At 40.6% G+C, this 12,424-nt stretch overlaps 1 protein-coding gene across 3 annotated transcripts in view; it reads right to left on the bottom strand.

The window, feature by feature from the left end:
• The window catches only part of LOC121581055 (corticotropin-releasing factor receptor 2), a 126,936-nt gene that overhangs the window by 10,448 nt on the left and 104,064 nt on the right, over nucleotides 1-12,424 (bottom strand). For 2 of the 3 annotated variants that reach the window (XM_041896415.1, XM_041896416.1), the window contains 3 exons: nucleotides 9,075-9,181; nucleotides 8,566-8,683; nucleotides 8,307-8,460 (listed from right to left, as the gene is read on the bottom strand). In XM_041896415.1, coding sequence (XP_041752349.1) covers nucleotides 8,307-8,460; nucleotides 8,566-8,683; nucleotides 9,075-9,181 — 379 coding nt within the window. Of the gene's footprint in view, nucleotides 1-8,306; nucleotides 8,461-8,565; nucleotides 8,684-9,074; nucleotides 9,182-9,272; nucleotides 9,311-12,424 lie in introns of those variants that run through there. The other variant, XM_041896417.1, reaches the window with a different exon arrangement.

Raw genomic sequence — 12,424 nt, 5'->3', positions numbered from 1 at the left:
CATGATGTGAAAAGACTACATGAAAAGCATGACAAGTCGATCTTTGCAGTAACTGACCTAGACAACGCATAATTGTTATAATCAACAAAAAGAGAAGAAAGTCTATGTTAAGGTTACCCACATGCCAGACATACTTATTAGAAATTATGATGCTCGAGAGTAAGAACCAAGTCTTTTCACTGTAATGTCTGAAATGAGAGATCATACTTCAATGTTGTAAATAGGATTCATCTTCAAAGCTGAGACCTGCTTTTGAAAACCACTTGATCATCAGTGGAACTGTGATGGACTGAGTAAATTACCAAAGGGTGTATTCAAAGACATCCCTAAAACCAAAACGTCAGGTTACAATATTCATTTGGAACAGATATACACTGAGTGTACAAACATTAAGAACACCTACTCTTTCCATGACATAGACTGACCAGGTGAATCCAGGTGAAAGCTATGACCCATTATTGATGTCACTAATTAAATCCACTTCAATCAGTGTAGATGAAGGGGAGGAGACAGGTTAAAGAAGGATTTTGAAGCATTGAGACAATTGAGACATGGATTGTGTATGTGTGCCATTCAGAGGGTGAATCGGCAAGACAAAAGCTTTAAGTGCTTTATGGTTGTAGGTGCCAGGCACACCGGTTTGTTTCAAGAACTGCAACGCTGCTGGGTTTTCATGCTCAACAGTTTCCTGTGTGTATCAAGAATGGTCCACCACCCAAACAACATCCAGCCAACTTGACACAACTTGTGGGAAGTATTGGAATCAACATGGGCCAGCATTCCTGTGGAACACTTTCGACAACTTGTAGTCCATGCCCCGACGAATTGAGGCTATTCTGAGGGCAAACTCAATATTTGGAAGGTGTTCTTAATATTTTGTACACTCAGTGTAGATAACAAATGAGCCTACTGTGCAAGGTTATACACAAGGTTATACACAATAAAGACATCTTCTTGAATGTATAAAATCAATTGCGTCTGTCATCCCACTGCTGACACCAATACATCCCACTTCTGAAATCCATGTACCTCCCACTTGTGAAACCAATGGAATGTAACAATTCCACATCACCTCCAATACACACCTGAGTTAACAAGTGTGAGTGAAAAACCTTTGGTTAATTCCATTTTGAGGCCAAGATGAGATTTCTAATAACTATACTGGGTGTGTTACTATACTGCACTATATCCTATACCCTAGCGTACAATATGTTCAAAGGTCTCTTTGGTATGACTCACATAAATGTGACCTATATACAGATCCATCCAGATTTATGCCAGTGCATACATAGTCCTACATTACATGTTATATAAAGAAAACGGCAAAATGACTCCGCAGTGAGCTGAGCTGAGCAGGAGCCTCTCCAGGGTGTGAGTCGGTTTCTAACATGCAATGTTTTTTCACCAACACTTACATTTTACATTTTAGTAATTTAGCAGACGCTCTTATCCAGAGCGTGGATCATTTATGTGGCGATGACTGCATCTGCTGCCTGTCCCATCAACCACCTCGGACTTCCCCACACTCCAATAGCATTTTCTATTTTCTTGAAATTAGACACTTCTGTTAATCTCACAAGATGCTTTGTGGGGAATGGAGTTTTTTAAAACTAATATTTAGCTACATTGTCTAAGTTTGTCCACTCAAGCATGTACTGTAGCATTCCTGCTTTGTGATGTGGAGTGAATGAATAAAAACACTACACAAACTAGTGTAGATCACTCCATAAATCAACAACTTGCAGAAACCCCCTGAGTTATCAAATGGCAGGTGTACTAAAAAACAATCAAGATTAACTATCCATGGCATGCTTGCTTTGCTTTTGTTTGTGTTTATTTTCAGAGATTAAACATTCAAGCTGTGAGGCATGAGGGTGAAGTGAGCGACACAAAGCAGAAAAACGTCAAGATTTGATTGATAATCATAATCACTGTTACCTCTATTGCACTGCTAATTTTACACATCAAACTATTAGTTTATCTTAATAAAATATTGGATAAGTGGTCTGATTGTCATAAACAAAATCAACAGCAAATGTGACAATAAATATTGTGGATTTTCATATACAGTACATTTGGAAAGTAATCAGATCCCTTGACTTTTTCCACATTTAGTTATGTTACAGCCTTATTCTAAAATGTATTCAAAAAAAATATTCCTCATCAATCTACACACAATATCCCATAATGACAAAGCAAAAACAGGTTTGTATTTTGTTGGGCAAATGTATTACAAAATAAAAAACTTCAATATCACATTTAAATATGTATTCAGACCCTTTACTCAGTACTTTGTTGAAGCACCTTTGGCACCTCAGCCTCGAGTCTTCTTGGGTATGACTCTACAAGCTTGGCACACTTGTATTTCGGGAGTTTCTCCCATTCTTCTCTGCAGATCCTCTCAAGCTCTGTCAGGTTGGATGGGGAGCGTCGCTGCACAGCTATTTTCAGGTCTCTCCAGAGATGTTCGATTGGGTTCAAGTCTGGGCTCTGGCTGGGCCACTTAAGGACATTCAGAGACTCGTTGTCCTGTTGGAAGGTGAAACTTCGCCCCAGTCTGAGGTCCTGAGCGCTCTGGAGCAGGTTTTTATCAAGTATCTCTCTGTACTTTGCTCCGTTCATCTTTCCCTCGATCCTGATAAGTCTCCCAGTCCCTGTCGCTGAAAAACATCCCCACAGCATGATGCTGCTGCCACCATGCTTCACCATAGGGATGGTGCCAGGTTTCCTCCACACATGACACTTGGCATTCAGGCCAAAGAGTTCAATCTTGGTTTCATCAGACCAGAGAACCTTGTTTCTCATGGTCTGAGAGTCCTTTAGGCAGTGGCGGCTGGCCGATAGAGGGCGCTAGGGCGCCGCCCCTTAAATAAAATTATTTTTAAAAAAAAAAATAAAAAAATAAAAATAATAATAATAATTATAAAAACATCAGTATGTCAATATTTGTGTGTTTGAAATATGGAATGCACACAGTAATATGTGTAAGATATGATAGAAAATCATATTCGCAACCTTTCCTCTGCCTGTCAAACGCCTCGTCAGCTCTGGGCGATACAGAAAGTGCCCCGAGGAGGCGGGTCTACGTAGCAGTTAAGCCAATTGCTAATTTAAGATATGAATGTATGACATAAAATGTAGCTAATCAGCGATTTTAATTCGAATCCAAGGAGGGCGATTATTTTATCGCCCCAAGCTCGCCCCTGATAAAATAAGGACCGGGCTCCAGTGGCGCCATTTTTACTAGACGACAATGGCGAACGCAAACGTTACTCCTCCAAGACCCAACCCTAACTTCGGTGAAATCTCTCCTCCAAGATCCGTTTGAGAGGAGAACTTTGTCAGAGAAAGTTCGGGTGAAAGAGCTGGGCCCAGATCAACCTGACCTCTCAATCAGACAGCAGGCTAGCGAGAAAGGGAAGCAGTATATGCGCGGCTTCTCCCGTAGCTGGTACACCAGGAAGGCTTGGCTAGCTGGGTGCACTGATGCTAATGCTTTATTTTGCTTTCCGTGCTTGCTTTTTTAAAACGACGGGGTCAGATTCAGCATGGACAGGTACCGGAGTGAGGGATATGAAGCACCTGTCAGAGAAGGTAAAGAAACATGAGAACACCAGGGCACACATGGACAACTCTGTAAAGCTAGCTGTATTAGGAAGGGTGAACATTGCTACGCAGCTGGATGACGGCCACAGGATTGCGGTGAGGAAACACAATGAGGAGGTGGATAAAAACAGGCACATTCTATCCAAAATTATCGATTGTGTGAAGTTCTGTGGGGCTTTTTGAGTTGGCCTTGCGTGGGCACGAGGAGACTCCCCAGAGCCTCTACAACACGGTGGAACTTCCACAGTCGCGCTGTAAACACTGTGTACGAGTACAGGGATGACCTCCTAACGTGTTTCCAGACCATCAGAGACTCTGGGAACTTTGATGCCCCGACTGTCAGAGAGGCGGGGGGGCTTTGTGAGGATGCTCGAAGACGAGGCTTTCTGTTTTTTCCTGGCACTGTTCCACAAGATCATGCCAAATGTGGACATGCTTTTCAGCCAGCTGCAGAAGAGGAACATCGACCCTGTCTTCATTAAAGCACTTGTCCAGAGGTTCACAGAAAGCATGCTAACAATCAGGTAAATAACTATATTTACTATTGGCTGATAAAGATGCTGTTAGAAAGATGAATAGTTCACTTACAACAGTTTAAAAGCCTAAATGTGTCTGGTCATCAAAGTGAGTGATTATCATAGAGCCGTCACAATTATATTTGTTTTAGTATTTTAAAAGGAAAGAGAAGACATTTACATTACATTTTAGTCATTTAGCAGACGCTCTTATCCAGAGCGACTTACAGTTAAGAGTGCATACATTTTTTCATACTGGCCCCCGTGGGAAACGAACCCACAACCCTGGCGTTGCAAGCGCCATGCTCTACCAACTGAGCTACACGGGACCACATTAGTTTTGGCAAGATCTGAAAAAAGAAGTTGGTGGAGTGCAACCCTCAAACATTGAAGAATTACAGCAGTTTGCTGCTGAAGAATGGGCCAAATTGCCAGCAGAAAAGGTGCAGCAAGCTCATTGATGTCTACAATAAGCATATGTTGGCAGCTATCTTGGCCAAAAGCTGTGCAACCAAGTACTAGCTCCAGGGTGCCAATAATTTAGTCCATGACATTTGTCTATATTTTCTAAATTACAATTGTAAACTTAAGTTTACAGAAATATAATTAAAGGTGTGGAGACCCATTTTTTTCCTCTCAAATTTCAACTGATTTTAGAAGAAATAGGAATTATTTAAGAAAAGCCCAAGGGTGCCAATATATTTGGACACAACTGTATGCCTTCAGTCTAATTGGAATGTATGGCAGTAGAGTTGTTGTATTTCTCCTAACCAAAATGGCTGCCATTAGGATACCATTCAGGATTTTTTTTCACCTGTGTTACCACGACAATCACGCCCAAATGAGCATTGCATTTGTGTGCTCCTTCAGTGTGAATGCGCAAATTTGATATGGGTCACATGTAAAACTGATACATAATTGATACAGATTTACGGTATGTTGCCTATATATTACTATATACCGGTATTGATGCACAGACCAGTTTGGGTTTTTACTTTACCTTCTATAACGGTATTTCAATGTTTGGTTTGTTAAATGTGGTAATGCCACTCCGCCATGTGTAACGTCCGTTTTTCTAGTTTACTCCGCAATTTGGGTCGTCTCTCTCCCTCTCTCACCAAGTACCACCCCGTCACTCAAGGAGCGCAGTTGTTGTTACTCGAACCACGAGAACAAGTGTTTGTCCAAAAAGACACAATCAGACGTTGATAATAATGCAGGGAAAGTACTACACAGTTTGTAATAATTATTCAGGTGTCCACCAGGTCAATTTCTAGAAGAGGCCTAGTTGTTATTGAAGATTAACTTTATTGCTAAGTGCACAGCAGAACAAAATTATGTTGCATCCCTCTCACAAATGTAATAGAAAAAAGGCTTTAAAACGTAATAACATCAGTTAATTATGTACATCACAGGTTAAAAGCAGTTACTAGACATAGTTTGTGTGTATATACACACTATCTGTCTGTCTGTCTGTCTGTCTGTCTATATATATATATATATATATATATATAAGTCACTGGTTGTGTGTTGAGGGGGAATTACAGTGAGCTAAGAAGTCTGATTGCAAGTTATCAAATTAAACTTTATTTTTTGGACCCAGGGCCTCAATTCCCCTCTTTGTGTGGGGACAGCGCATCTGACGAGCAGCAACAGCCCATCAAGCGACGGAGGATGCTGGGACCAGGAGAACAACAGAGGTTGGCTATAGAGGTAAGTTGTGATGTAATTGTCAGTGTTTCCCCATAGAACTTTTTTCAGGCCTGGTAGTATGTAGCCAAAACCCTGAACAATCAGCACCTTGGTAATCATATACTTGAGTTGGACATAGGCATGTGTCAGTCAGGATCACTTGCATCAAAATAGCAATTGCAAATTAAAGCTGATGATGTATCTTTTACAGGTATGTGATACCATCCTGAGTCATGCCAAAGAGAGGTTCTCCTTCACCCAGCACCTCATCAGCGCAACACTATTGCACGGAGAGTTGTTCCCACAACACAGTGTGAAGTTCCCCGATACAGCGCTTGGAAACAACCGTGGAGGCGTACCCCATGTTGAACAAGGCCAAAGCTCAAAACCGAACTGTCCCTCATCTATGAGAACAGTGAGTTCAAGGCTTGTAGTGGTGCAGTGCCCCTGTACCAGTTCTTCATGGAGAACAACCTTCAGAGCACTTTCACAGAGACTGCCAGCCTCCTCAAGATCCTCATCACCACACCCATGACAACTGCTGAGTCAGAAAGGGTGCTTCTCTACACTGAAAAGGATCAAGACCTTCCTGAGAAACAGCATGACACAGGATCGCCTGAACGCTCTGGCCATGCTCTCCATGGAGAAGAAACTTGTCAGGGACATTCCTGACTTTAATCAAAGGGTCATTGAGAGGTTTGCCACTCAGAAGGACAGACGGGCAAAATTCCTGTACAAATAAGATGACAGACACACACACACAGAGCAGCTCTGGCGCATGTTTCTTTGTATATAGTTGACCTTAGCATAAAAATCCAGTTATATATGGTACTCTAGAAAGTCTTAATAGTGTCTTTGCTAATATTACTGTATATATGTTGTTTTGTATCAATTAATTGTTGCAGTTCTGGAGCACATTAACAATTAGTCACATTTAGTATGATCATAAAATACTGTATGCTATTCTTCCAGTCAAAGGTTTGAGTTCATCCACTTGATATCCATTTCTATATTATACATCCTTTTATACAGTGTAAGATTTCCTATAAACTTTATAATAATTTCATGTTATTGTCCACTTTCCACTCTGTTCTGACAGCATGCCTGTTGCGTTGCCTGTTTACTACCAATGGTAAAAAGTTCACTTTAAATGCAAATGAAAGGCTTGGGTTTGTGTAATATGTTTTTGTGTAAGAATGCCTCAACTTTTTAATATTGGCATTAAATAATTACTGAATGTTTCACTGAGCACTGCTGTCCTGCAGTTTGTGTTAAAATATATCGCGATGGTTACAGGAAAAAAAGTATGGCACAGCCCCACCGAGAATATTTTTCACCAGCCGCCACTGCCTTTAGGTGCCTTTTGGCAAGCTCCAAGCGGGCTGTCATGTGCCTTTTACTGAGGAGTGTCTTCCGTCTGGCCACTCTACCATAAAGGCCTGATTGGTGGAGTGCGCCAGAGATGGTTGTCCTTCTGGAAGGTTCTCCCATCCCCACAGAGGAACTCTGCAGCCCTGTCAGAGTGACCATCTGGTTCTTGGTCACCTCCCCGACCAAGGCCGTTCTCCCCCGATTGCTCAGTTTGGCCGGGCGACCAGCTCTAGGAAGAGTCTTGGTGGTTTCAAATGTCTTCCATCTAAGAATGATGGAGGCCACTGTGTTCTTGGGGACCTTCAATTCTGCAGAAATGTTTTGGTACCCTTCCCCAGATCTGTGCCTCGACACAATCGTGTCTCGGAGCTCTACGGACAATTCCTTCGACCTCATGGCTTGGTTTTTGCTCTGACATGCATTTTCAAATGTGGGACCTTATATAGACAGGTGTGTGCCTTTCCAAATCATGTCCAATCAATTGAATTTACCACAGGTGGACTCCAATGAAGTTGTAGAAACATCTCAAGGATGATAAATGGAAACAGGATGCACCTGAGCTCAATTTCGAGTTTCATAGCAAAGGGTCTGAATACTTATGTTTATAAGGTATTTCTGTTTTTTATTTTTAATAAATGTGCAAACATTTCTAAAAACCTGTTTTCGCTTTGTCATTATGAGGTATTGTGTGTAGATTGGTGAGGATTTTTATTTATTTCATCCATTTTAGAATAAGACTGTAACATAACAAAATGTGGAAAAAGGGAAGGAGTCTGAATACTTTCCGAATGCACTGTAGCTCTTCCGTTGTCTCATTTAATGGTGTGTTTTGTGTAGTATGTGGGGATTCAACCCCCTCTGCACAAATCAACCTGTGTTTACCTCTTACAGCTACAGTAGAGTGACATTCATATTTCTATAAACATTATTTTTTTTTTACCAGACTGTTATAATGGCTCATAGAGGTGACAATATGATTGACAGATTGACAAAATAGTGAAAGAAACTGTTAGCATTTCATGTTTCATATTTAGGCGGGTTTCAATTCTGCTGTATGTACGGATGTTATCTAGAGTTGTATTATTGATATCAGTCACTTGTCATAGTCGGACATGTACTTACACCAGCCAATGAACAAGAAGACCCATTTTTTTAGCTTGTCCGTTGAATAAGTCATCACAATGGCTGTGTGAAGGTAGCATCCTTCAACAAACATCCAGAAAAAATTGGTCACCACAAAATAGTTATATATCGTTGTTATAAGGCGACACCAAGGCTGTAGAAAGATATAAAAACAAACTTACGTTAGGTATTAGTGCAATGAAAAGCTTAACAGTCACGTGAATTGTTAAAATAAATAATAATATGTAACGAATGTTACCTCATTGCTCTCATGTATATTGTGGTCAATCAACTGAAGTAGGAACCACATAACATTCCTCAAAATGAAGGTTGTTATCAAGTTCCAGTGGATTATGTTTCGAAGGCATCTTATACTCCTAGAAATATAAAGAAAATTTGAAATAAAGAAAACAATGTTTTACATACCTAAAGTTACAATATTCCAATCAAAATCATATTCCTATAGTAGGCGACAACATTTTATTATTGGGTACAATTTCCTTGATTGATGTTATATATTTTAGTATTTTTAGATTAACAAGCATCAAAACATATACAAAGACAATAATCTAGATGAAATATATGTTTAGTGAATTTTTTGCGATATATCCCTAACATATGTGTTTTCAACTGAGAGGGATCTCTTCATTTTACATTAAATGTGTTAATGGAGGGCAATCCTGCAGTTCAAATAAATGTCACTCATTGTTTTGTAAGAGGTCACATGTACTGCAGATTCATTTAGAAGGGTACTATTTCTGTACTTGCCTTAAGCATAAGAAGAGAATGAAGGCCACAACAAGAGCTCCCACAGAAATACAGTGGCCTAGGTAGTTGATGATCAGAGCAATCTTATAGTGCATTGGGTATTTCCTCTGTGGAGAGAATACCACAAGATCTACTTCAAAATCTCGAAAGACACAAAATGATTAATACAAAATTAAGGGGATATACAGGTAACTGCACCTTGGTTTAGATTCTACAAGTGTCTGTAACTCTATTGGAGGGATGCAACACCATACTTCCACAAGAAATTCCATCATTCAGTGTTTTGTTGATGGTGGTGAAAAACGCTGTCTCAGGCGCCGGGTTGAGATCTGGTGACTGAGATGGCCATGGCATATGGTTTACATCGTTTTCATGCTCATCAAACCATTCAGTGACAACTCGTGCCCTGTGGATGGGGGCATTGTCATCCAATGGGGGCATAGCCATGGTAGCCAAAGTAATGGCCTGCCCAGCATTTTTATACATGACCCTAAGCATGATGGGATGTTAATTGCATAATTAATTTAGGAACCACACCTGTGTGGAAGCAACAGCTTTCAATGTACTTTGTATACCTCATTTACCTGTGTTTCCATTATTTTGGCAGTTACCTGTACATACACATTGACAGAGACATGCATTTGCAATAATACATCAAAATCGAAATGTGGAAACGTGGAACGTTCTGATAATAAATGACATACAGTGGGGGAAAAAAGTATTTAGTCAGTCACCAATTGTGCAAGTTCTCCCACTTAAAAAGATGAGAGAGGCCTGTAATTTTCATCATAGGTACACGTCAACTATGACAGACAAATTGAGGAAAAAAAATCCAGAAAATCACATTGTAGGATTTTTTATGAATTTATTTGCAAATTATGGTGGAAATTAAGTATTTGGTCACCTACAAACAAGCAAGATTTCTGGCTCTCACAGACCTGTAACTTCTTCTTTAAGAGGCTCCTCTGTCCTCCACTCGTTACCTGTATTAATGGCACCTGTTTGAACTTGTTATCAGTATAAAAGACACCTGTCCACAACCTCAAACAGTCACACTCCAAACTCCACTATGGCCAAGACCAAAGAGCTGTCAAAGGACACCAGAAACAAAATTGTAGACCTGCACCAGGCTGGGAAGACTGAATCTGCAATAGGTAAGCAGCTTGGTTTGAAGAAATCAACTGTGGGAGCAATTATTAGGAAATGGAAGACATACAAGACCACTGATAATCTCCCTCGATCTGGGGCTCCACGCAAGATCTCACCCCGTGGGGTCAAAATGATCACAAGAAAGGTGAGCAAAAATCCCAGAACCACACGGGGGGACCTAGTGAATGACCTGCAGAGAGCTGGGACCAAAGTAACAAAGCCTACCATCAGTAACACACTACGCCGCCAGGGACTCAAATCCTGCAGTGCCAGACGTGTCCCCCTGCTTAAGCCAGTACATGTCCAGGCCCGTCTGAAGTTTGCTAGAGTGCATTTGGATGACCCAGAAGAGGATTGGGAGAATGTCATATGGTCAGATGAAACCAAAATAGAACTTTTTGGTAAAAACTCAACTCGTCGTGTTTGGAGGACAAAGAATGCTGAGTTGCATCCAAAGAACACCATACCTACTGTGAAGCATGGGGGTGAAAACATCATGCTTTGGGGCTGTTTTTCTGCAAAGGGACCAGGACGACTGATCCGTGTAAAGGAAAGAATGAATGGGGCCATGTATCATGAGATTTTGAGTGAAAACCTCCTTCCATCAGCAAGGGCATTGAAGATGAAACGTGGCTGGGTCTTTCAGCATGAAAATGATCCCAAACACACCGCCCGGGCAACGAAGGAGTGGCTTCGTAAGAAGCATTTCAAGGTCCTGGAGTGGCCTAGCCAGTCTCCAGATCTCAACCCCATAGAAAATCTTTTGGAGGGAGTTGAAAGTCCGTGTTGCCCAGCGACAGCCCCAAAACATCACTGCTCTAGAGGAGATCTGCATGGAGGAATGGGCCAAATTACCAGCAACAGTGTGTGAAAACCTTGTGAAGACTTACAGAAAACGTTTGACCTGTGTCATTGCCAACAAAGGGTATATAACAAAGTATTGAGAAACTTTTTTTATTGACCAAATACTTATTTTCCACCATAATTTGCAAATAAATTCATTACAAATCCTACAATGTGATTTTCTGGATTTTTTTTCCTCATTTTGTCTGTCATAGTTGATGTGTACCTATGATGAAAATTACAGGCCTCTCATCTTTTTAAGTGGGAGAACTTGCACAATTGGTGGCTGACTAAATACTTTTTTTCCCCACTTTACCTTAGCTGACTGGATTAGTAAGAATGAACAAACATTCCAAAAAGCTAGGATTTTATTTGTTTCAATTTTTTTTGACTGATCTTCCTAAATCAGAGCTTTGTATATTGAGCTAATATTTCAAGTAGCTGCTTTTGAAACATAAAAAGAGAGTAGCTACTAATGTCATTGCCCAATTGGATGGGGGGCTATTCTAGGGATAGTTGCCCCCTACACACTCACCTTAAATTTGACTGCTTTATTAAAAACTGATTAAATTTTTTGTCTCTAAACAAGTGGATTATTTATCTTTAGGCTCCCCTAATGGTATATATACAGTATATAAAAAAGTTTATAGATATAACATAACTAGATTATATATACAGAACAAGTCAAATGTTTGGACACACCTACTCATTCAAAGGTTTTTCTTTATTCTGACTATTTACTACATTGTAGAATAATAGTGAAGACATCAAAACTATGAAATAACACATATGGAATCATGAAGTAACCAAAAAAGTGTTAAACAAATCAAAATACATTTTTGATTTTAGATTCTTCAAAGTAGCCACCCCTTTGCCTTGATGACAGCTTTGCACACTCTTGGCATTTTCTTAACCAGCTTTATGAGGAATGCTTTTCCAACAGTCTTGAAGGAGTTCGCACATATGCTGAGCACTTTCCTTCACTCTGCGGTCCAACACATCCCAATCCATCTCAATTGGGTTGAGGTCGGGTGATTGTGGAGGCCAGGTCATCTGATGCAGCGCTCTATAACTCTCCTTCTTGGTTAAATAGCCATTACACAGCTTGGAGGTGTGTTTTGGGTCATTATCCTGTTGAAAAACAAATGATAGTCCCACAAAGTGCAAACCAGATGGGATGGCGTATCGCTGCAGAATGCTGTGGTAGCCATGCTGGTTGTGTGCCTTGAATTCTAAATAAATCACTGACAGTGTCACCAGCAAAGCACCATCACACCTCCTCCTCCATGCTTCACGGTGGGAGCCACACATGCGAAGAACATCCTTTTACCTACTCTGCGTCTCACAAAGACACGACG

The sequence above is a fragment of the Coregonus clupeaformis genome, chromosome 14 (assembly GCF_020615455.1).
Source record: "Coregonus clupeaformis isolate EN_2021a chromosome 14, ASM2061545v1, whole genome shotgun sequence".
In the NCBI taxonomy this organism is placed as follows: domain Eukaryota; kingdom Metazoa; phylum Chordata; class Actinopteri; order Salmoniformes; family Salmonidae; genus Coregonus; species Coregonus clupeaformis.
The sequence above is the reverse complement of the archived record's forward strand: the minus strand, read 5'-3'. Positions and strand labels throughout refer to the sequence as shown.